General features: G+C 43.3%; 7 protein-coding genes, 1 long non-coding RNA gene and 3 other non-coding genes across 15 annotated transcripts in view; 8 read left to right on the forward strand and 3 right to left on the reverse strand.

The window, feature by feature from the left end:
* The window catches only part of LOC117592567 (membrane-associated guanylate kinase, WW and PDZ domain-containing protein 1), a 30,095-nt gene that overhangs the window by 4,823 nt on the left and 2,116 nt on the right, over window positions 1–23,156 (reverse strand). The window contains exons 1-2 of one of the 5 annotated variants that reach the window (XM_034286447.1): window positions 8,142–8,286; window positions 4,284–5,333 (exon numbers count right to left, since the gene is read on the reverse strand). In XM_034286447.1, coding sequence (XP_034142338.1) covers window positions 4,284–5,049 — 766 coding nt within the window. In that variant the 5' untranslated portion in view covers window positions 5,050–5,333; window positions 8,142–8,286. Of the gene's footprint in view, window positions 1–4,283; window positions 5,334–7,125; window positions 7,679–8,012; window positions 8,122–8,141; window positions 8,287–23,156 lie in introns of those variants that run through there. The other 4 variants (XM_034286450.1, XM_034286449.1, XM_034286448.1 and 1 more) reach the window with 4 other exon arrangements.
* LOC117592587 (dynein regulatory complex protein 8) lies at window positions 8,544–9,393 on the forward strand. The gene is made up of 4 exons (XM_034286474.1): window positions 8,544–8,618; window positions 8,674–8,911; window positions 8,982–9,192; window positions 9,262–9,393. Exons 1-4 carry the CDS (start codon window positions 8,606–8,608, stop codon window positions 9,337–9,339), a joined length of 540 nt encoding a protein of 179 aa, XP_034142365.1. The 5' UTR covers window positions 8,544–8,605; the 3' UTR covers window positions 9,340–9,393.
* On the forward strand, window positions 9,853–12,097 carry LOC117592574. Its single transcript, XM_034286459.1, is given in 3 exon segments — window positions 9,853–10,425; window positions 10,484–10,802; window positions 10,805–12,097. Coding segments are annotated over 3 exon segments (1,548 nt in total). The 5' UTR covers window positions 9,853–10,165; the 3' UTR covers window positions 11,774–12,097.
* Window positions 12,930–14,009, forward strand: LOC117592584 (ER membrane protein complex subunit 7 homolog). The gene is made up of 4 exons (XM_034286471.1): window positions 12,930–13,324; window positions 13,385–13,531; window positions 13,596–13,724; window positions 13,790–14,009. Exons 1-4 carry the CDS (start codon window positions 12,995–12,997, stop codon window positions 13,913–13,915), a joined length of 732 nt encoding a protein of 243 aa, XP_034142362.1. The 5' UTR covers window positions 12,930–12,994; the 3' UTR covers window positions 13,916–14,009.
* On the reverse strand, window positions 13,981–15,218 carry LOC117592582 (exosome complex exonuclease RRP42). The gene is made up of 5 exons (XM_034286468.1): window positions 15,076–15,218; window positions 14,822–15,018; window positions 14,601–14,766; window positions 14,259–14,547; window positions 13,981–14,204 (listed from the first exon to the last, which is right to left on the reverse strand). The coding sequence occupies exons 1-5, from the start codon at window positions 15,130–15,132 to the stop codon at window positions 14,023–14,025; spliced, it is 891 nt and encodes a 296-aa protein (XP_034142359.1). The 5' UTR covers window positions 15,133–15,218; the 3' UTR covers window positions 13,981–14,022.
* Window positions 15,257–16,284, forward strand: LOC117592585 (proteasome subunit beta type-6). Its single transcript, XM_034286472.1, has 3 exons — window positions 15,257–15,413; window positions 15,483–15,957; window positions 16,023–16,284. The coding sequence occupies exons 1-3, from the start codon at window positions 15,369–15,371 to the stop codon at window positions 16,193–16,195; spliced, it is 693 nt and encodes a 230-aa protein (XP_034142363.1). The 5' UTR covers window positions 15,257–15,368; the 3' UTR covers window positions 16,196–16,284.
* Window positions 16,357–18,615, reverse strand: LOC117592572 (kinesin-like protein subito). The gene is made up of 4 exons (XM_034286456.1): window positions 17,978–18,615; window positions 16,904–17,915; window positions 16,671–16,851; window positions 16,357–16,613 (listed from the first exon to the last, which is right to left on the reverse strand). Exons 1-4 carry the CDS (start codon window positions 18,486–18,488, stop codon window positions 16,467–16,469), a joined length of 1,851 nt encoding a protein of 616 aa, XP_034142347.1. The 5' UTR covers window positions 18,489–18,615; the 3' UTR covers window positions 16,357–16,466.
* On the forward strand, window positions 19,453–22,257 carry LOC117592589. The gene is made up of 12 exons (XR_004574555.1): window positions 19,453–19,524; window positions 19,720–19,848; window positions 20,021–20,089; window positions 20,259–20,304; window positions 20,485–20,533; window positions 20,718–20,763; window positions 20,940–20,992; window positions 21,184–21,238; window positions 21,422–21,473; window positions 21,662–21,722; window positions 21,926–21,962; window positions 22,144–22,257. It is a non-coding gene; the product is annotated as an uncharacterized LOC117592589 (long non-coding RNA).
* On the forward strand, window positions 20,336–20,420 carry LOC117578924. Its single transcript, XR_004573429.1, has one exon. It is a non-coding gene; the product is annotated as a small nucleolar RNA R38 (small nucleolar RNA).
* LOC117578895 lies at window positions 20,568–20,650 on the forward strand. Its single transcript, XR_004573401.1, has one exon. It is a non-coding gene; the product is annotated as a small nucleolar RNA R38 (small nucleolar RNA).
* LOC117578923 lies at window positions 21,276–21,357 on the forward strand. The gene has a single exon (XR_004573428.1). It is a non-coding gene; the product is annotated as a small nucleolar RNA R38 (small nucleolar RNA).

Raw genomic sequence — 23,156 nt, forward strand, 5'->3', positions numbered from 1 at the left:
TGATTCATCGTTTGCTTTTGCGCTGCTTTCGTTCTCAACTCCACTGCTTGCACTGCATTGTGTAAATATTTGTACAAGCAGAAGATGATAAAGGGAGAGGGCAGAGGGAGCGTATTTGATCGCCAGATGTAGCATAGAATACTATTCACAGCTGTACGCGTGTGTGTGTTGGTTCGACTAGGGATGCACAACCTAATGGAATGCACTTCACCTCACGTTTACCTAACCACACCCACTCACGGCTATTGCTTTCCATCCGTCCACCTACTTTTGCTCTAATCTTTCCTGCTTGAAAGTAAATTTGAAAACAGTTCAGGTATGCATATCTCCACACATTCTATGTTACGTTATTAGTTGTCTGCTGTTATCTATGCTGAAAATATATCTTCAAACGTATGTATGTATTTGCATACGTTCATGTGTAGATAAGCAGTGCAAATGATTGTTTTTCGTATGAATCATCATATTAGAAGAGGAATAGGGTCTTGAATCTACTCTTATTGTTTCAACTTCCATGATCCATATGTGAATCTTTTCTTAAAGGTATTTCCTCAGAGATGTTCCATTATGATAGCCAGAGAAGAACAAATCGTATGCCTTGCAGGCCAGCTCATAAAAGTGACTCATCCTCTGAGAATGTTGCCTTGAACGGATCCAAGAAAGAAAGAGGTTACGAAAAAAAATACGCAACGAGCCTCAAGTCGGAGGCTTTTTCTGCCGAACAAAGAATATCCATTACTCATAATTACAGGTATTGCCATAACGATGATGATAATGATTGACACACGGATCGGTGATCGGTACCACAGATTGTGGCTAATTGCATTTCAAATTTAGAGAGAGAAATTCGAAGAACTTTTCAGTTCTGTGCTGAGATCAATCTGATAGATAATTGGGGAATGCATTAATGCTTCGTTAAACGTCTAAAAATAATGATACGAGCACATGCTACAGGAACAACAAAACTCTAAACAAAGAGAGCAGCGGAACAGAACACAACATAAGAGAACAAAGAACCGAGGCAGACTTTCGGCGAACATGTGGTGCGGCCTGTGCCACCATTGGAGCAGATCCACATACAGACACCGACAATCCCCCAGAATCTGCAACAGCGTACACAAATTACGTAAAAGCTGAACCAGCAGTACGCACGGTCATTGACTTTGAGCCCCAGTGACAGAAAACAAAAGTCCAACCAAAAGCTACGCATGCGTCGTAACGCTGAGTGAAGGGGAGGTGGGGTGTAAGGTGGAATGGGAGTCACAGAGCGGGCAAAGCGAACAAGGCAAGGGGGCGTGACTCGGCCAGGCCGTTACGGAGTTGAGGCCACAACTAGCTATTTAATTCGCATTTTGAACTTAAATGCTGTTAAAAGAAACACAAAAAAAAACCATTATCTAATTGCCAATGTTACCCACTTTGGCATCAGCCACTCTTTCAAGGTTCCACCGATCTCGAAACGATCACAGACACCAGACACAGTCAGAGTGTCAAGATCGATATACTCCGCTGACTCCAAAGATCATGTTCGACACGTTCGGATATTGCCACTTGTAAGCTGTCACCGGGAGTCGTGTGGCTTTCAACACGATCGTAGTAAAGCATGAAGAATTCAAAAGAAATCGTGGGGACACACAAGAGTCCAAGGATTGGGGTCAAAGTTTTCCTATAGCTGTGGCCACTCCCTTTAGTAGGAATCTGCAAGATCTTCTGTAGCTTCTTGTAGGCACCAGAAAAAGATGTTTCAAATGTTTAGGCACTCCCAACAAAGTGAAAGAGCGGCCCAACTTTAATTTGTGTAATTCCCGAGTAATGTTAAAGTAAACGTAAACATAAATAAGCCAGTAATGAGACGCTTGTTCTTCAACTCTAGCAGTACGTATGGATATCCCGTCTAGACCGCTAGACTGCTTGAGCTGAAGCTGCCGCTGTATCTGCATTTGTATCTGGAGCTCATGGAGTTTCCCCCATGTCACAGACTGTCCACTTGAGCATACGACGGGACGGAGTTCCATTATGGGGCAGCAAGAACAAGAACTTGTAATTTACTCGGACTTGCACTCGTATGCAGTACTCGGGAGTTAGCGACGCCTCTTGCAACTTTACATTAGCAGTGTCTGTGCTCATCTCAATTGATGTCATCGAGTCAAGCAACGTGTGTGCCCCACTTGGGGACCAGCATGAACCCAACTTTGTCTTTGTTCTCGCAGGGAAAAAGGGCGGAGACTACGGGCATGGCTGTATGTCATTTGTGACAAGACTCCTTATACTTATACTTCTCCTTCTTGGACGCAGACGCTGATGCGGACTCCCTCTTTGGTGCTTCACCTAATGATTGCATCTAATTGGCTTTGCTGCTTCGTTAACTTGGCTTACATGGCACGCCATAAACTAGTGGATCTGCCTGGCTCCCTAGCTGTCGTAATCAAGAAATTAATAATCGCATCATATGATGCAGGGACAGGGACAAAGCCCCGCAGAAGGTTCTCCACGCTGCCGCCTGCTAATTGCCTCTGACATGAGGCGTAAATGATAAACAAAAAAAGAAAAGCAAGCAGAATTGTGCGCTGAGAGTCCCGCTTCCCCTACACGTGGGTGAGCTTGAGTCCACGAGGGGTTCATTGCCACCACTTGGAGGCGTCTCAGACTTGAGCACTTCTTCCGCTGCCTGCCAGATTAACATCCTCATTCCAGGAGCGCTTTATGTGTGTCTAATCAAAGCATCACCTTGCCATTAATTGAGTTGCAGCAGGAGATACTTGGGCCACAGGTGTTGCCCAAGAGAACCCCCGAAAAGAGGTTGCCAAAACCCCACGCTTACCTAACAATGGTATGACAGAATGGAAGGGAAATTAAGCCAAGCGGCAAAGTCTCTACAGATGATTCAGATAAAACCTAAACCACGATCTTGCCCAACTTCCGAAAACGATTCCCCAATCCACTCGCATATTTAAAACAGATCTACGGATGAATGAGTGGGTTTAGTTTGAATACAAAATGAGATGAAACTTGTTCGGAGATCTCGCTTGTGTTACCAATTTTAGATTTTGTTGGCCAAAATTTGTGCTCTTATAAGGCTATTTTCTGAAACGCAGACCTTTGTCTGAAGATTCACAAAGCTATTAACCACAAAACAACTTAATCACGCAAGCAATTCCCCTCATACTATTCTCTCTAGCGCAGTGCTTAATCGTAGCCAGAAGATCTTCAATATGGACAATTTGGTTAAACATTTTCGATCTAATAGCCACATCCACACCTACAAACTACAACCTACAACTTGTACTTCTTGTGTCGTTTAGTTGATGGCTTTAAATAGTAATTTTCCCACATCATCTATGTAAATTCTAGACCAGCAATTACAAACGCCCCCACGAGAGCACGGGCCAATAAAGTAAGTCAATCAGCGACAGAAACGGGGCTACCCCTCCGCACCTCGAATCTCTACTCGTATTTAAAAGCCACTTTTCAGTTGGTTTGACTTTAAACTGAATCAGCTTTTCGCTTCTTTTGCGTTCATTCATGAATTTGTGGTCTTACTATAAATTCACACTGAGACACTCTGAGGCTGAGGCTGAGGCTGAGGCTGGCACAAAAATGAGATGCCAAAAGTGGATCGACTGGGGTTCAGGGGCTTCCATGGCCGCTGTCTTGTGTTTCTCGTTGCTCGTTTCTCGTGTGTGAGAAAGTGATGACAAGTGGCTTAGATGTAACGGGAGTAGAGTATGACACTGGCAGCCCAGCAGGTGGCTACCCACTGTTCTATTGAGGGTGTAATACTTAGTCCTCTAAGAAGTAGCTAAGAAAGAAGACCCACAAGAAGGGGTCGGAACATTTGTTGTTGTCTTAAGCTCCAATCCAATCCAACCCTCCCATTCAGTTTTGTTCCAGTTTTTCGGTAATTTCCATTCGTCACAGAGGCAATCAATTTCACGGCATTGCAAGTGCATTTTCAACTTGAAATTGAAACTGAAAACGAGTGGAAATTGGAGTAGCAAGTGGGAATGGGAGTGGGAGTGGGAGTGGCACTGCAAGTGGGAGTGTAGTAGGAGGGCCACGTGCTTGTGTGCGGGCGGATATGAGTCACTTTTCTGTGGTGTCTCGAGAGCACTAATTAAAATTCATATTTTATGAGGCGAATCGTAAACGAAAATTCGATTTGGAACAAACAGAGACAGAGGAGAGGTAAGTAGCTTACTGCACAGAAATCCATCTGACTAAATATGTGCATGATTGATGCCTGTTATTCTCCATAAATTAGTTAGGCTTTAAGTGGCTTTTACCTTTGCTGCCTTTCAGTATGCTGCTCGGGTGTCCTGGCGGTCGTCCTATGGCTGGGCCACCGTTGATTCCATTATTGATTCCATTACCAGGCAGTCCAGCGATGTACTGATTGTGCACCGCCGACATCTGGCTGTTCAGCGAGGAGGTGCCACTCAGCGAGGCCACATCTTCGCGAGAGGCTGAGTTCCCAGCTGTGGCAGCCGCTGTTGCAGGGGCGGATTTCTTCACTGCCGGCGGCGGCGGTGGGGGCAGATGGTGATGGAGGTGGTGGTGGATGCCGGGTGGCGCCATCGCAGACTTATCCGCATTGCCGTTACCAGCCAACTCTGAGCCACTTGCAGCGGCCTCACAATTATCATCAACGCTGTCGCTGAATTTCTTGCCACTTCCGTTTGCCAGGCTAGAACTTAGATTCGAGTTTCCGTTAAATGCTGCAAAACTAGTTGAGACCGGAGCACCGGCAACGCCACTGCCACCGCCACTGGCACTGGCAGCAGGATGTGGATGTGGATGTGAGTGCGAGTGTTGGTGGGAAGCATTCAGAGGCGCCAACTGTTGCTGCTGCTGCTGCGGCTGTTGCTGTTGCTGTTGATAGAAGTGATTGGTAAAGTGCTGCTGCTGCTGCTGCTGTTGTTGTTGTTGGAGCATTAGGTAATCAGCGGCAGACGATGAAGCTGCTGTTGTCTTGGCCATTGGTGCGCCTCTGGCTGCCACGGCCGCTCCCCCGCCAGCTATAGTCGTTGTTGTTGCTGTTATTATTGGCATTTTAATCCGCTCTGCTCTTCTCTCCTCTCCACCGTTGGGTTAAATCGTTTTTCTATAGTCTGTAGCTAACCACTAACGATTTGCTTTGCCATTGCATTCGATCGGCTGGATAATTCACTTGGGTAATTCAATACTCGTTTCGTGTGTTTGTTCTCTGTTTTCTGTTCTCTGTGTGTTGCGGGATTGTTTAGCTAAACTCTGAGCGCTTCTTGGTGCTTTGGGGCTTTAATTCATTTGTCATTGAGCATCCCCATTCGCTGGCATCGCATCGCAGTGGCAAGAAGCTGCAAAATGGAATAATTAAAACGAGAATTCATGAATTATCATCACGCAAAGTAATACAAAATACAAAATACAAAACAATTAACATGCATATAAACAGTGGCTAATGATAAAATGTTTGTGTGTATGTGGGTTGCGGAAACAGAGAACTAAACCCTCAAAGTTGATGCTCCATCAAAAGATATTTAAAAGTTTATAGTCTCCCAAAATAGTTTCCATCCAGGCACCCGTCAAATACTGTGAACTTCAAACATTTCCGACATCTATCACTCCTTTCGCAAGCAAAACCCAAAGCCAAAGCCAGCCAGCTCCCGGCTAGACACGATTATTGTGGCACAGACTGCAGCTCCCTAAGTGGAGGCCATCGACAGTCCGTTCAGTCTCCCCTGCCCCTGCGGCTGCAGTGTTAACATTGTCAAAGAGTCAACTTCGGACTTTCCCATGCCAGATACGAGTACCATATTATTATTTTAGCTGCACATTCCAAGTGATGTTTTATTTTTTGGTTATGATTTTCGCCAGTTGAAATAGTGTAAAGCCTTGCAGAAATTGTTTTGGTTTTGGTTTTTTTTCACGACATTTGTCTCGTTAAGCTGCGCACGCAGTTAATTTTTTATCTGCTCAAAGACTTTCTTTCATTAAATGTTCGCTGCGGGTAAGAGCAAGCTCTGGCAGTGGTTTCTGGGCGCTTGCTTCTCATAAATATTTATATGGAACAGAGTAGGGGAGCACAGCACTATTATTGTATATCCAAAACGTTGACTCACGGACACGACAAAATTATGAAAAGTGAATAAGAGAGCAGCGTACAAGAAAATTAACTGTGCGAAAAAAGGGGCATCAAGCACGACAGCAACACATTCGGTTCCTCTCAAGCGAAAAATGTACTCCAATGAGAAAATACGTATAATACGAGAAGCAGCAGCAGGCCTGGCCTGCCGCGGTTCAGAGGGAACTCTGCGGGTAGTAGCACCGACATTCACCAACAAAGAATGCCATCAACAACAGGCGGGGAGAAACGAGTTTTTTTCAGAGCATGCCTCCAGATCGCGGCAAATGCCGCAAACGAAAACCGAAAGGTAACCCCCAACAACCACAGGCAAGAACTCTCTTGGTCTGCTGTTGAGGGCTGGGCACTAGGCACGGTGGTGGTTCGGGCAACCAAATGCACTTGTCACTTGCCACACGGGGCACGTAGGCGCTGAGCAACCTGAGCGACCTGTGGTTCAAGCCTTGGTGGACCGACCGCTTGCTCAGCCACCTGTCGTCGTGTGGCGTCTTGGCGTTTTCCGAAAACTTCACGTAGCATTAGAGAAAACCCCTGCTGCAGGCCCCAAGCCACTTTCGACTGCAATCAGTCGGCGCACGACCAGACCAGTTGCAGTTAACCAGCCAGCAGGTGCGGGGACAACCGCAAGAGATGGAAAACGAAAAAAAATAAAAAACAAAAGCCATCATTTCACTTCATGGGTGAAATTCATCATCAACGTTTAGAGTTGTCGGTGAGGCGGCTAAAAAAATAAAGCACTCTAGTGGATGGCACGAAGCAAGCGATTTCGGTTTTTATATGGATGAAAGATCGTGATTATGGAAAGCAGACTGCCCCGAAAACTGGAAGTATCTGTACACAACACCTAATTGCTATCAATCATCGATGAACATGCAATAATTACCCATAAATAAACTTTCTGCAGGGGAAATTAATGGTCATTGCCATGGGAACAAATTGGAAAACTGTCAACTCAAGATAAACAATTTTGAGGCCGCACAAATCAACTTCGAAAGAGTTCGCACCTTTTCTTGTTGTTGTTCAGGTTTGTTTAGAGATCAGCAGTATCGGAGAGGCGATTGGCACAAGCACTTTCCATTTTATTTCGACTTTTTATTTCGGATTGAGGCGATGAAAACCGCAAACGCGTTTTCCAAATGGCGCAAAACACACGAGCGCGAAAAAGACACACACACACACAGACGCAGATGCAGATGCCGGAGCGTTCCCACTTGCTAACTGTGATAATATGGCCAAGATTGAACTTGTTGTTGGTAGCGCTGCTGCGTACCTCTTGGAAACACGTTCAAACCTGCCGAGACGCTCGTGGTCTGAGAAAAACGAGTTGCCCACCGATCACTCCAAGTGTTTAATGGTATTTATGATTTTCCACTAAAATTGCATTTAAACGCAATTGGATTTTTCCCGCTGGAAATATATAACACCAAACCGCGACAGAATATTCTGATATAATAGTTTGCGACGATATTTTTGACTATTTTAACGGACTCTTTTGAATTCGACACTATTCTGTTGTTTTCTTGTCGACGACAACGACACGTTCATTCATGTTCACGATTGGGGCATTTTTGGGGCGGCAAGGCCGTTTTCAAATACGACCGCCTACAAATGTTGCTGGGGGCCTAAAAATGTTGTTCGGCAACAAGCGTGTGTTGCGGAGTATGGAAAGGTATGGACAACAAGTAAAACGGGCCATAAAATGCGACTCGTGAAATGCAAAAACCACCTCCATTCCTAACATTCCATGAAATTTGTCTCCCCAGGATAAATTTGTTGATCTAAAACTCAGTTTTCAGTTTCAAGTATGAGCGAGAGGAATCTAGAGATGTCCGATACTATCGATCCAAAATGAACAAGGAAGTATCGATGCCCAACGATCGTGAGTACAAACCTGTTGCTCGCAAGCACACACACCAACACACATCCACATGAAAGTATGCACACCGACAAACAAAACAAAATGCACTGTGTTGTACGGGGAATTTAAGAATAAAACTACACTGAAAAGTAATTTACAAACCAGTGAATCACTAAACTGGTTTCATTTCTTCAATTTGTAACTTAATCTGATGCACTTCTCATTATTTTGTATCATAAAAAATCGAACAGGACAGAAACAAAACAAAACAAAAAAACACGACGCGCAGAATAGGATTGTTGATTTTATATCGATATATCGGTTGTTCAATGAAACAATATATTGGTGTCTTATTCGATTTTGTTTTGCTATCGAGGGGATATTCTCGCAAAAACGTTGCATGTCCATTCACAACGGACCTTAATGATTTCCCAGTCCCCGGCAATATTTGAATTCAAAACTCAAAATGCCACGTCAAAGTAACTTTATTCAAAACATGTATGCTCCAGCATAACAGTACAATTCTCAAAAAAACAAAAAGAAAACTAAATTTAAAGTGTATTACAAAAAACAACAAAATTCAAAGTGTATGAAAATTCTAAAAACCATTAAAATTTACCTTCTCCATGGAAATTGGCGGTAAGTGGTGGATGGTTCTCCTACTTAATTGAATGCTACTACCCAAAACCAACAGTTGCTTTGAACAACGAACTTGAAGTTCGGATCTCGGAGGCCTTTTGCGTGTTTGACACTCATGGGGATAAGTACATAGACACTCGCAATGTGGGACATGTTCTCAGATTTTTGGGCTGTGTGCCGACTGAGAGGGAAGTCAACGAGGTCATTGCAGCCACCGAGTCCACAGAGTACCCTGGGGAATCGCAGCTAACAAAGTTTATGGCCCATGTCTCTCAAATACTTATGGCTGGCCAGTAATGTTGCTTCAAGGAACCCTTTATGGTAAAAAAATTGCCTACTAATCCCCATTCTGTCTCCCCACAGAATGAAGCCATCGTCGACTGAAAAGCTGTTCGAGGCATTTCAGGTACTGGATCCAGAAAACCATAAATATCTTACCAAAGAGTATTTCGGAAAGCTAATGCTGGAGGAGGGAGATACTTTCACCGAAGAAGAGCTTGAAGACATGTGGCCTGTGGCCATTGATCCGATCACTGGAAACATTCCCTACACTCTCTATATAAACCAACTAAAGGTATCTATCAGGTGGTGATAATCCTTAGATCTACTCATATATTTTTATTTCTTTGTGTTTCAACCTCAGCACAAGGGCCCAATCTATGAGGTGGCTGCTGCGGTGAAGGCGGAGATGGCTCAGGCAGAACATGGACGTAAGAAGTAAAAGGCAAAAAAAAGCAAGCGTTTTGGCCAGGATCATTATGTTTTAATAACAAATGCAGGGCATATTAAGCCTTTGTTTGAATTCCGCGCCCATTCACTAATTGTCAATAATATCAGTTAACATATGTCGCTGTTAAGAATTTACATACATTTACATACTGACGACAAAACTCCCGAGCTTCCAGAGGGGGTGATTTGAATGAAAAATTCAAATACAAATTTGTAAAATATAAGATCATAAAGCATAGATCCAATAAAAAGTAGTATTTATAATTAGCAAAGTTGTTTCTTCAATCGGATCAAATTATTTTTTCAGTGGTGAAAGTCTTTGCAAGCTAGTAATATCAAATAGTACATCAGAATCGAGGAATCTGTTTTAAGACTACGGTATATTCAAGGTATATTTCGAAAATAAGAGGGTATAATATTAGGTATATTTCCACGGGTTCCTCGGTATATTTGATCGATAACTCCGCGGTCACACTGTCTCCAACCAAAAACAGCCACGTCAGCTATCCACCCCGCCACCCAAAAAAGAACACGTCAACTTTCCACCCATCCAGAGACATCCATTGCAAGGTGAATGAAAAAGTTGCATGAGATTAAACTCGAAAAGCTTGAGGCAGAGGAAATGAAGAAGTTGAAAACGGCAAGGCTGAGAAGCGTGGTCACGGCAAATGAGACGATCTAAGCAAAACAAAAATCAGATAAAATTCGGTGCCCGAGCACAACACACGGAAACGATGCAAGTTTGATTTGGCAACGCTTTCTCAAAGGTTGCGCACTCTAAACAACAGTTGAATATTTTACCTGAGTTTAATTACAAAATGGCACCTACCGCGAATGCCTATTTGATAACCGTGGACACGGGCGTGGCGATGTCAACGAATGCCCTGCCCAAACTGCGACCCGCACCCCTGACAGCGGTTCTGCTCAAGGGGTCGGCCTCGCCCACACGCTCGAGCTCGGGCTACGCCTCGTCGTCCTACGACAACATGGAGGAGGAAGAGTCTCTGGTGGCTACGCCGCCCAAGGCCAAGAAGCGTCGCCTGGATCACCTCACTTGGGAGGAAAAAGTACAGAGAAAGTAAGTGGTGGAAATCGATGGGTGACGAAAATCAATACTAAGGCTTATGCTCTTACAGGAAGCTAAAGAATCGCGTTGCAGCACAGACATCGCGGGACCGCAAGAAGGCTCGCATGGAGGAAATGGAATACGAGATCAAAGAGCTAACTGACAAAACGGAATTACTGCAAAACAAATGCGAGAGTCTACAGTCCATCAATGAGTCGTTGCTGGCCAAAAACCACAAGTTGGACACGGAAGTAGAACTATTGCGTCAGGAACTTGAAGAGATGAAAGAACAACAGAAGCAACAGCAGCAGCAGCACGCCAAAAACATCACCTGCAACAGCTCCAATGCCAACATAGGCGCTGAGGGCTGTGCGTCCACAATCCTTGGATCCGCAGCATCCAATGCTGACCCTCTGCAGCAGGGTACACACACAGTGGACACACAGTCGTCAGCGCGTCTGTTGACGGAACAGCTGAAAAGCAACAAGACCATGGCCTCGCTCTGGAAGGTTGTGGCTCTCTGCCTACTCTACAAGACATGCTGCTCGTCGACGATGAAGAGTTCGACGCGCGGCGACTTGAAGAACTGGCCGAAAGTCTGCTCGCAGATATCACAGCAGACCTGGAAGCTGGCCCTGGAGCGTGCGGCCCAACTGCTGCCAAAGATTCAGGCGACCAAGAGCGACTGCTTGGACCAGTGGTGGGGACCCCAACAGAGCGCCTGGAATCCGGCGGGCATAGAGCTGATGGCCTAAACGCTGAAGAACCCAAACACAGCCTGAATGTGCAGGTGTTGAAGATAAATGGAAACTCACAGCAAGCCACAGCAGCGCCAACAAAAACTAAGACGATAATGACTACGACTACAGCAACTATTTCAGCAGCGGCCACCGCTACACTTGTGCAGGCCACACCGGACACAGTTTATGGCACCTACGATGCCAAGACAAACTCGATAACCATCGTGATGGATGGAGATGCGGTTCCAGTCAATGAGGCCGTTGAGGAGATCTACTGCGATGGTGTCAGCGCTGGGGATGATACTACAGATGTAATTATGAAGTGTCCGCCACCAGCGACGTCTCCATCGCAGGTCTATCTCAACGTCGTGAATGCCACCGACGACTCGGACGACGAGTGCGATTTCAATCGCATTGAATCGTTCCTCTGCCCGCGCATTAAGGCCATTTCCCCATTGGCTAAATCTCCCGCATTGTCTCTACACTCAGCCACCTCCGATCACGGCTACGAGTCCATTCTGGGCTCTCCCACATCCACGATCCTTACTCTGCCCACAGACACGGAAGAGGACTTTCCCTGGCAGAGCAATTTCGATGAGCTGTTCCCCAGCTTGATTTAAGCGCTCCCACAACCGGGAATATTCATTTTTCAAATTGAAAAATCCGTGGGATCCAACAAAGTTTCTCTGTTCTATTGTTAAGTTTGGCCGGCCGCCCTATGATTTAAGTGTTTTAGCTGGTAAGCTGTATAGTAAGAATTTCGTCATCGATGGCTTTATTTGTAAATGATATTTAACTGAAACTCTTAAGTAATCCGTAAGTTTCCATTTATGTTTAACACACACTATAACCACATAGGCTAATCTTTTTGTAATGTGCTCAAAAACGTTATGCGAAAACATTCAAAAAAAATTACAATATATTCAAAATATATACAAGACCACAACACAAACAAATGATGGCCTGACTTCTCTATATCTCATTATTTGCGTTCAGCAAAACTGTGGGCTGTTGTATCTCATGACTCTTGAACACGCCACACTTTCTGGTGCAAAGTACGCATTTCGCATAATCATAGTCGATGCAGTGAGTCACTCGAGTCAGATAGGAAAACGAATACATAGTATGTATGTATGTGTGTACATACATTATACATTTTAATACATACTCTCCTATGCACCGTCATATTCCAACAATAACCAAAGAAGGTAAGCCTCTTGAGATTCCAATCTAACATCCTTGCTAATTGGATTGCCATTTCGCCATTTCCTATGACGGCTATAAACCGGTATATGATGAAACCCCTAATGATTCAGCAGTAACATATGCAAATTAATCTGCTAATTGGAAATTCCAGCCGGTATGAAATAAGAGAACTTTCTTCAAATCGAACTAGTCTTGCCCCTTCTAGTCTATTTCAAATTTGAGCAAAACAAATACACCTTTCTCAAAGGCAATGCCCCCGGAACGGATTATTCTACCGGATAAAATTATATGCTAAGTGCTGAGAGTCCTCGCTAGCTAATAATATTATCCGGAATAAATAAATTGAAGAATATGAATTCCGATAATGGATGGACAACGATTAACCCATTGTCTACCAGTGGGTCGACAAGAAAATTATTAAATTTGTAGAATTTTAGCGCACTTTAGGTTAAACATATGTGTTATGTTAGATCTATTTTTTTTTATAATAGGAGAATATTGAATTCATAAACTATTATTTTTCGAGCTTTAACCAAATAGGGGTCTATATAGGTTAAGTACGTTTCTTATCGATAAACCTGCTGACCACCCTCCCCGAAAAAAAGTTGTATGAAAAAATATTAATTAAGTAGAAAATGTGCTTTAAATTCATTATTATTGCAACGCTCATTGCGCTGAGCAGTTGCGAAATAATTATCGGCCAGGATGAGCTGGTGGATGAGGTCTCAGGGCTGTACACAATCGAAGGACGTGTTTCTCCACCGGACACGATTCTGACACCAGGGCAAGGTGCAGGCAGTGCCCTGAATAAAGAAGACAATAAATGGCAAGTGGACGTGACAATAACCATCAATGATGGCGAGTACAAGGGTTTCGTGCGCGAAGATGGCCAGTTCATAATCAGCGGAGTGCCTTCCGGCAGCTATGTGCTGGATGTCCATCATCCTGACGTGTTCTACGAGCCCGTAAGTCCAACTTGACTGCCCCCAGATAGAGATGCCGTAACGAACGCGAACTCTTTTCAGGTTCGCGTGGAAATCAATCCCAAAGGAAAGTTCCGTGCGCGCAAGGTCAATTTTGTCCAGCCAGCACAAATCTTGCAGGTGGCCTATCCCCTGAGGATGAAGCCACTGATGCCTTTTAAGTATTTCCAGACCCGAGAGCAGTGGAAGGTGGGCAGCGAAAATGGACAGGGAGTTGAATATAATCATTAAATGTAACTTGTATTCCCTGCAGATAACCGACTTCATGTTCAGCCCTATGGTGCTGATGATGGTTCTGCCTTTGCTGCTCATGCTGGTGCTGCCCAAGATGATCAATGATCCCGAGACTAAGAAGGAGATTGACAACTTGCAGTTCCCAAAGGTAAGACAATTTAATAACAGTTGGGTTAAAACGAATGTTACTGATACAGTTGTTTTGCTTTCCAGATGACCAACGACATGCCCGAGATCAGCGAGATGTTGACCTCGTTGCTGACGGGTAAACAGCCCGAGCCCAAGGAGAAGAAGCCGCTTCCAGCCAGCAGGCAGACGAAGAAACGTAAAGATCAGTAAATGTTCATGTTGAGTTCACATAGTATAAGTTCAAAGAGCCCACACTCGAGTAATAGTCAATGTCAGTCGAGAAAAGTAATACATTTTCATACCAAGTCTCCATTATTTTATTTAAGAAACCCAACCGTCTTGGGTCGCTTGGGTCCTACGCGTTCCTCCTCCTGTTTCAGCATTTTGGCCAGAACCGTGTTCAACTGTTCGCCAATCGACAGGCCAAGATCCAGGCAATTGCGCATGGTATCCCTGTGCATGGCGCCGCCGCCAGTCATGTGAGAGCCAGAAAGGAATGCTGCAAGCATTTAATAGTGAAAGTCTCGAACGATTGGGCTGGTCTGCATCTTACCTTCTCCATTTCGCATCGACACGGACACAACTATGCTGACAGTGCTGCAGACCTCCTCCTCCGCCGAAGGATCCACAAGGCAATAGTCGCCGATTTTGCACACAGTGACCAGCAGGGGAACCGTATCAATGGTAAGCCGTGTGCAATCGTACGGATTGTCTGATATGATGAGGTCCGTCACGCCGGCATCCAGTAGGGAGGCAGTTACCCGCGGCAGTTTAGTGTTGTGCAACGCTGCCTTGGCGGCCAGTGAAACGGCGTCGTGCAGGTTGCCCCCACACTCGAGGATCTACAAATGAAAGCTACATAAAACATGGACATGGGGAACCAGTTTTTACCTACCAATATGTCGATATAGAGCTTCCAGCACTGTTGCCCCGGTATAAGGCACAAGGTGCGATAGTCAAAGGCCAGCGGAGATTCGTAGGCATTTTCCAGCGCGAGCACCAGCTCCTGGGCCAGGTCTGAGCCGCCACGTCCCTCAAACTCTGGCGTGGCATTAGCGGAACTGCAAAGATAACAGATGTAGAAGGCAGACTGACTATAGCAATCGCTGAACCTACCAATCCACAAAGAACTCGAGTTTGCCGAACTCTGGGGTTAAGGGATCGGGCACGTCGATCTCTGTCTTGATGCCCACGAGGATGTCCGTGTTGGCTAGGCGCAGGCGGGCCGAACCACTCGCATTGCTCACCAGCGCTGTCTCCAGCTCCATGGGCCGGTAATCACGACGAGACCGTCCATCACATCGAAAATCCTCCTGGGGGTAGAATGGTAGCATTAATTGCAGGCTACATGAAGGATGATCGTAACTCACCTCTACGCCATGCAGTATAAACGTTTTCTCAGCCTCGCTAAGTGCAACGTACGCCATAATTAGTACAAAATTTTTTCAAAATTCAACCAAAACAAACAACATGTGCACTGCTACTATCGATAGACGCGGGTAAACGCTATCGATGTGCGTGACTGTTTACCACCATTTAACAGCACTGACTGATACTTTTGAATGCTTTGCAACACTTGTCGAAAACAAGCCAGTCATTTCGTGCCGCTTTTCCCAGAAAATTGTAAATTGTATTGTAACCACCGAATAAACAGCAAAATAAAATGGTTTACGAGATGGACTTTACCGACACCCCTGTCAGCACTGGCGTAAGTACCAAACCGAGTTCATGTAAAACCCCCTAAACTAAAAAACTTCGTTCTTTCGGACATTTGCAGACCACAATCATGGCCGTCGAATTCGACGGAGGAGTTGTGATTGGAGCTGATTCCCGTACCAGCTCGGGACCATATGTAGCTAATCGTGTCACCGACAAGCTGACTCGTATTACAGACAAAATTTACTGCTGCCGCAGTGGCTCTGCCGCCGATACTCAGGCCATTGCCGACATTGTGGCTTATTCGCTGAACTATCACGAGAACCAGACCAACAAAGACGCCCTGGTCTTCGAGGCTGCCTCAGAGTTCCGCAACTTCTGCTACAACTACCGCGACTCCCTGCTGGCCGGCATCATTGTGGCCGGCTGGGATGAGCAGCGCGGTGGCCAGGTGTTCAGCATCCCATTGGGTGGCATGCTGACCCGCGAGCCCTGCACCATTGGCGGATCGGGATCCAGTTTCATTTACGGCTTCGTCCGAGAGCATTTCCGTGAGGGAATGAGCAAGGAGGAGTGCGTGAAGTTTGTCAAGCAAGGTAAGAAGTGAGTCCCACGAGTCAAACGAATTTGAATTAATCCATCGTGTCCCCTCCACTCTCAGCGGTTCAACATGCCATCTACCACGATGGCAGCTCTGGCGGTGTGGTGCGCGTCGGCATCATCACAAAGGATGGTGTGGAGCGTCGTCTATTCTACAACACCGAATCGGGCGAGTCCGAGGTAGCGGGCACTTCCGAGGTAGCGGGCACCGGCAGTTCTATTCTCGTTGAATAGTCGAATGGAATGGATTCAAAATGTAACTAAGATCTGCTTTGAGGACGTTGAAAACGGTCGTCAGGGAAATAAAATTTGGTTTTTTGTAATGATTATAAATGTGTTTCTGCAATGCTCCGATTACACTTTCCTTGATTTTGCTTTATAAACTACAAAATGTATTTTATGAGAAGTTTAAAATTTTTCTTTACACACACAAAGGAACAAAAATAACTATAAAGTAACTAACACTTGAACTAACAATTAAACACGGGCAATTCCAAGTTACTATTTATTCATCGTCGTGGATTTCAATTGGATCATCCTCTATTTCATCCATACTCTCAATGCTCGTCTCACTTGCTGGATTTTTCAGATAATCGATTTCATCTTTTAGGTCCTCAATTTGCTCTTCGTAGATCCGCTTTTGTGAGTCCAACTGCAAAAGTGTATGTTTTGTTAGCGACTGCAAACCATATGGAATGGGCGTACAAACCTTAAACTCAAACTCTCTTTCGGCCATCAGTTTCTGCTTCTCGGACTGCTCTTCCCATTGCTTCTTGTTCACCCGGATCATCTCCTGGAACGTGTCCGTAAGCTCCTTTCGCAGCCTCTCCTCCAGCAACTGCATCTTCAGCACATGATCGAACTTCAAGCGATCGATCTCTTCCCGCAAACTGTGAGAATTAAATGTTAGAGTTTCCCCAGAATTAATTACCATTGCCATACCTGATATTATCCTCTTCCAACGCTTTGATGTAATCGTACTGCCCATCCGCTTTTGGGTTGTCAAAGAATCCAGAATATCTGGTACTATGCTGCTTAATCATGGGCTCTTTAAAGACGATGTTCTTCGCTATGGACGCGAAGTTAAGCACGTTCAGGTTCTCCTCATAGTACTTCTCCAGCGGTGTGACAGTCACTATCATGGCCAATCGTTCCTTTCCGAGCAGAGCGGCTTGCAGAAGCATAGTTAGCTTCGAGTCGCGAAATGGTATAACGTCGGTGCTGGACTTCTTTCGCGAAGTACTGGCCGCATCCAGACAGCGTCCCAGTGTCATGAGGGAGGTGTTTATGTTCTTCGCCTCCTTGAGTCGCAGCCCTATGGTGCCTGTGTTGTTCACACGTTCTGAGCCCGCGAGATCGCAGAACTTGTACGAACATTGAGTGGTCATGCCCGAGCGGCTGTACTTCAGCACATCCACGGTGAAGACACAGTGCGATCTGCTGGAGTTTGAGTTCACCGATGTCGAAGCATAGGTGGAACGCTGCTGACCCAGCCGCAGCAGACGCAAGGCTTCCTCGCTGCTCTTCACGAACACGGTGGTCAGACCCTTGATGAACACTTGACCTTTATTGCAGGCGATCTTCAGGGGCTTTCGTTGCACAGCACCAAGATTGTCTTGACGCGGCGGTATGCTCAGTAGGTCGTATACCAGTTCATTGTAGATCTCGACAAAGGATACCCAAATCATAACCGAGAGATCAGGCTCTGTCTTCGTCTCGAAGGTGTGATCGCTCCTAATCTCCTGCCTCAGTCGCTCGTGCTGGGCGTTAATATCCGGGCACAAGTTGAGCAGTTTCATGCTTATTTGCATTTCCCGAAGAGTGGCGTCGTCTTGCAGGAAGACAATGCACCCGTTGATTAGTTTTAGCTTGGGCGTACTATACAAATTGCCCAGATAAATGGTGAATATATGCTCTAGGCCTCGGGGTATGACTCCAGCTCGCAATTGATCACCTACAAGAGATAGAACCACATGAATAGTTGCATCAGATCTGACGGTAAGATGTCGAACATACCCAGCAATGTGTATGTTTTTCCCGAGCCTGATGTGCCATATGTCATTATCGTCACACATTCCTCTTCCAGAATTCTGGGACCGACACACATGTCGTAGATGTCCCGCTGCCCAACCGAGCCATCGAAAATGGATGTGAATCCAAAATGCTTCTCCATTCTGTTGACATTGTTGCTGCTGTTTTCACTCTTTGCGCTGGTAATCAGACATTTGCCATCTTCGGATAGCGAGTATCCTGTGGATGCAACACTCACGGGACGCAGACGCAAGAACACCTGAGGGCCAGTATCCACCTCACTGCTATCATCCACACTCGTTGCATCGTCCCCAGCATTGGATGCGTATTCTGATTCAGTGTCTGACCCGTCTGTGCTCTCTGTTGATTCATGGATATCATCAAACAGCCGCAACTGTTTGTGTGGCCTGGGTCGAAAGCGCCGGTCCACACTGGGATCTCGTGCCATAATAAAGGAGCGCTTCTCCCGCATTGGTCCTTCATTCAAATCGCTCATTGTTAGCTATGACGGATTCCGTAACAAAAACAGTGGCTTAGCTTAATTTAAATTTTTATTTTGAGTTGATTCGCGCGTTTTTTTAGACGCTTCCAGTAGGGTTGCCGCTGTTTCAAATAATATTTATCGACAGCTGTTAAAATAGAGGGGGGCTAACTGGGTTGTTAGTTTTTTCGTTTTGAGTAGTTATATGTCTGTGGTATTGTGTTCTAGGGCTCAAATGTTAAGCCCAAAAATGAGTCGGCAAAGCACAACCGAAACTGATGAATCGGATAAAATTACAGTTTCAGCGCGGAGCCTCCTAACTAGCTAGTAATATTAAGCAAAACATCAAAGTCGAGGAATCTGATTTAAGACTACTTTATATTTTGAAGATGCAATGGTATATTTTGGTATGCTGACGAGGCCCTGTCGAAACCGGATTCTAGCCGGTTGTTGTAAAGATAGAAGAACTGCCCCCAAAGCACTCCAAGCTTATAATATATACTTATGTTCCTTTTTCCTTTCAGGAAACAATATATTTGTATTCTCTTATCTTCCTCTTTTGTTGCGCGCGCTATTTTTAAACAATTATCAATGTTATCAGTTAATATACATACGTAGTGTCTCTATTAATAACTTACATACATTTACATACTGAAGAAAAGCAAACTTGTTTCCAAGGGGGTGATTTGAATTAAATATTCAAATAAAAATTTGTAAAATATGAGGTCATAAGATATAAAGTCCAATAAAAAAGAGTATTTATATTAAGCAAAATTGATACTTCAATCGGTTTAAATTATTGTTTCAGTGGTGAAAGTCTTTACAAGCTAGTAATATCAAATATAACACAAAAATCGAGGAATCTGATTTAAGACTACGGTATTATTAAGGTATATTTTTAAAATGCAAGGGTATATTTCGGTATATTTTCGAGGCCCTGATAATTACGCGGTCACACTGCTGTGCACGTGTCGTTCTTTAAATTTTGTTCGCCGCGATGAAGAGTTTGATTTTGATTTTGTCCTCAATACTTAATTATTTAAACAAGATGGTAAGTTGTGGTACATTATAAAGTGGTAGATAAATGCGGCTACTATTCCATGATGTTTTACCTATACCGCCCCAGTCTGAAAAGACGTGTTGATTGGTTTTCAATTCTGACTACAAATGCCACATGCCGATGAGAAAATTTCGACAAATTTGATGAAAATGAAATTGAATGTTGAATGTTTCGTTTCATTTACAGAAAGCCATGCGGTAGTGTTAATTGTCTGCAATTGGATACTGATTACAATGTAGTCCAAGAATATTTGAAGAATTCACCCGGCCGGTCTTGTGCTTTCTGGTCCCACGTGTTGCTGGAGCAATATGTAAGGTTAGTTTCGTTCAGAAATGGATGTGAAGTTTTTGTTACTATGATGCTAAACATATACCGCCCCAGTCGGAAGAATAATGTCGATTGGATTTTTTACTGATGCTTCAATAGCTTTAGTCATCATAAAATTACGCACATGGATTGGTTTTAACCTCATTCTGTTCGTTTTCAGTGACACCTACTGTACTCTTGCACCAGAAATAGAAAGACAGCCTGCCGGGATGTCAAGCCATGATCAAAGGTGAATAAAAACTTTAATTGCACAAAATGCGATGTACTTTCTATGATGACAAACCAATAGACAAGCATATAACCGAACAATTATGTTGATTTTCAAAGGACTGACTCTAGAAAGTACTTCGAGTGCTCAAAAACGTTTGAAAATATGCTAAAAAACCGTCTCTTTTCAGGTGGCAAAACGTGGAGAAATTGTAAGAAACGGAAAGGATTCAAATGGTAAGCATCTGAGTATCATCTGTGGTACCCCTTTAGACAGTGATGAACACCTTATTTAAGCCAAACAGTTATCCCTGTCATAAGATTAATTGATGATGCATTAAGCTGATTTTTTCAACATATATTTGGCAGTTTTTCTATAATTTGCTAAGTATTAACTCGAAATTCTCTTCCTTACAGATTTCTCTTACATTCACGAATTGGGGAAAAAGTAGGCCGCAAATTTAAGGTACGTTTGGAGCACGTTGCATCCATCAGTTATTTCGTTTATGATGAACACCTTATTTAAGCCAAACAGTTATCCCTGTCATAAGAATAATTGATGATGCGTTAAGCTGATAAATCCGCTTAAAATTGTGTATTCTCTATTTAGATACCTGAATACCTATTAATAATGCATTTTCTCTTTGCAGTTTTCTTTGAAGCAGTGGTGTTGAGGCAATAGCCTGATAAAACTAGGTGGGTTTCAATTTTTACAATTATTTTGTATACTTATCATGATGTTTTTGAATACCGCCCCAGTCGGAGAAATGATGTCGATTGGTTTTATTTGCTGATACACTAAAATATTCATGTTCTTTGCTATATGTGAAATTCGAGTATTTTATTAACTTTAATTATCTTTTTTATTACAGAAACCTCGACAATTACTTGGCTTTTGATGTTTTTCTCTTGACATTCAGCAGAGGTGTGTATATATTACCATTTTAGAACATTTTGGCCATATACTTGCTCTGATGACAAACCTATAGACAAGCATATAACTGAATTTATGCGTGTTGCTACATTTACTCGACTGAATCTTGCACAGTTCAAAAAGAAGTAGTGGCTAAAACTACATTCGAACTATATTAATCATTTATATGTGTTTTATTATAGAATTTACTCTTTGTTGGGCGATTAGCTGTAGAGCCCACGACGTTTGTAATTTAAGGTCAGTAAATATCGATGAATGCCACTAAATAAAGGAAATCTATATGATGAGCACTTTTTAAAGCCAAACAGTTATCCCTGTCATAAAAACAATTGATGATATACTAAACTGACAAAGAAGTTTTCTTTATTTAGATAAGATGTTTTTGGAATATGTAAATAATAATTATTTATTTCATTTTAGATAAGAAATATGCCGAGGCTCTAGTTCATTCGTGGCTATGTTGAATGCAAAGGTAAGGTTTTTGTCCATATATTTTGAGTTAAGTAACAAGTAGGGCACTCTCATGATGTTCTTAGATACCGCCCCAGTCGGAGAAATGATGTCGATTGGTTTATTTTACTGATAGTTCTTATATCTAGCACAATCTATATAAAATATTGACTAGAATATGTACTTATACCATTCTCTTTTCATTTACAGTCGTGAAGTCCCATACTCTGTACACTGAGGAAACCAATTTATAAGGCGAATGCATTTTGAGGTGAGTTTTACCTGTTCGATTGTTCCAAAAGGAACATATAGATTAGGGCCCTTATATGATGTTTTTAGATACCGCCCCAGTCGGAGAAATGATGTCGATTGGTTTATTTAGCTGAAAGTTTAAAACTGTTACCCATCACATGTTTAATGAACTTCTTCAATGCGTACTTATGCTATTTTGTTTTATATTTTCATATTAATCAGTGGACTGATGGCGGTGTGCCTTTCTTGTAAGCATGTGGTACGTATTCTTTGATTTTTTGACCCTATGCTGATTCCATTTAATGATGATTACCTTGACAAGCATATACCTGAATGTTTATGTCGAATGTACACTTGACTGATTCATCCACATTCACAATTCCCACGATGTGATTCTTTCGCAAGCATTAACTGATTCGTATCTTATTTCTTTATTGCAGGCAGTGAAATAATTCTGAAGGAGATCGAATGACTTGAAATTGCCACAATGTTTTCATGAATGTTATCTCCAATTGATAAATAAAAACAAAACTTGTACTTGTAATATAACGTGATATATTTTATTTTGCATATTATGTATAGACATTCAATCGCTTCAGTTAACGAAGGAGATACACATACGTTTAATGCTACAAAAATTGCTTCCTTCTTTCGATTCGATTTGAGCCAATCGTGTGGGCTACATATAGGAATATTCCATTTGTAAATGTTGACCTTTATATAATTGGTACATACATATGCGTACAGTACTTTTGTTTGTATTCAATATTCAAACATATACATATGTAAATATATATGCGTACGTTGCTACATATGTAAGGTATATATATATGTTTGGGTTGGGTTTTATGTATTTTGTATATAAATATTCGTATGTACGAACGAGCATGCAGAAGGGATACACGATATACGCTCAAAAAAACTCAACAAAGCAAATCAATTTCCCAGGCACTTGGCCTGCACTCGATACAAACTCGACTCGGCTTCCGTTTCCGCTTCTGCTGTCAAACTGTAAACGTCAAATGCCAATGGAAACTTTTGATTGAACGCACAACTAGTGTATGTAGGGAGTTATTTAGGGACTGGGGGGTAGTACTGGTCTAGTATAGATGGCACGGCATGGCCTTAGTTTAGATATAAAATATGTTTTACTACCAAACAACATTTATAAAGAGTTTCTCCTGCTACTGCTTTTACTTTTTCCTCGAAACTAAAGCAAGCCTTGGATGCTCCCCTTCTCGGGAGATGGCTTTAACTCTGTTCTGTTCGAACCAATAGGGGGAAAATACAAATGTAATACATTTTTTAGCATCAATGACGATTTACAGAGAGATAATGAGTGAGAGATGTCAATTACAAGTGGAAGTTTCAAGGATATAGCAAGTGGGAAGAGAGTCTCAATCAAATGTCTTTCGGTTAGCGTAGCTTTCTCCACGATAGTCGTGTCATATTT

This window comes from Drosophila guanche, unplaced genomic scaffold (assembly GCF_900245975.1).
Source record: "Drosophila guanche unplaced genomic scaffold, DGUA_6, whole genome shotgun sequence".
In the NCBI taxonomy this organism is placed as follows: domain Eukaryota; kingdom Metazoa; phylum Arthropoda; class Insecta; order Diptera; family Drosophilidae; genus Drosophila; species Drosophila guanche.

Bases quoted from the DNA above. Each gene is read 5' to 3' on its own strand.
- LOC117592585 (XM_034286472.1), top strand. From the start codon at position 15,369: ATGGTTTACGAGATGGACTTTACCGACACCCCTGTCAGCACTGGC. The intron at 15,414-15,482 runs GTAAGTACCAAA...GGACATTTGCAG, and splicing joins ACACCCCTGTCAGCACTGGC to ACCACAATCATGGCCGTCGA. The intron at 15,958-16,022 runs GTAAGAAGTGAG...CTCCACTCTCAG, and splicing joins CGTGAAGTTTGTCAAGCAAG to CGGTTCAACATGCCATCTAC.
- LOC117592582 (XM_034286468.1), bottom strand. From the start codon at position 15,132: ATGGCGTACGTTGCACTTAGCGAGGCTGAGAAAACGTTTATACTGCAT. The intron at 14,548-14,600 runs GTAGGTAAAAAC...TTTCATTTGTAG, and splicing joins AGCTCTATATCGACATATTG to ATCCTCGAGTGTGGGGGCAA. The intron at 14,205-14,258 runs GTAAGATGCAGA...AAATGCTTGCAG, and splicing joins GTCGATGCGAAATGGAGAAG to CATTCCTTTCTGGCTCTCAC.
- LOC117592584 (XM_034286471.1), top strand. From the start codon at position 12,995: ATGTGCTTTAAATTCATTATTATTGCAACGCTCATTGCGCTGAGCAGT. The intron at 13,325-13,384 runs GTAAGTCCAACT...AACTCTTTTCAG, and splicing joins CTGACGTGTTCTACGAGCCC to GTTCGCGTGGAAATCAATCC. The intron at 13,725-13,789 runs GTAAGACAATTT...TTTGCTTTCCAG, and splicing joins ACAACTTGCAGTTCCCAAAG to ATGACCAACGACATGCCCGA.
- LOC117592572 (XM_034286456.1), bottom strand. From the start codon at position 18,488: ATGAGCGATTTGAATGAAGGACCAATGCGGGAGAAGCGCTCCTTTATT. The intron at 16,852-16,903 runs GTATGGCAATGG...TAATTCTCACAG, and splicing joins TTGGAAGAGGATAATATCAG to TTTGCGGGAAGAGATCGATC. The intron at 16,614-16,670 runs GTTTGTACGCCC...ACACTTTTGCAG, and splicing joins AAAGAGAGTTTGAGTTTAAG to TTGGACTCACAAAAGCGGAT.
- LOC117592587 (XM_034286474.1), top strand. The intron at 8,912-8,981 runs GTAATGTTGCTT...GTCTCCCCACAG, and splicing joins CAAATACTTATGGCTGGCCA to AATGAAGCCATCGTCGACTG. The intron at 9,193-9,261 runs GTATCTATCAGG...TTTCAACCTCAG, and splicing joins TCTATATAAACCAACTAAAG to CACAAGGGCCCAATCTATGA.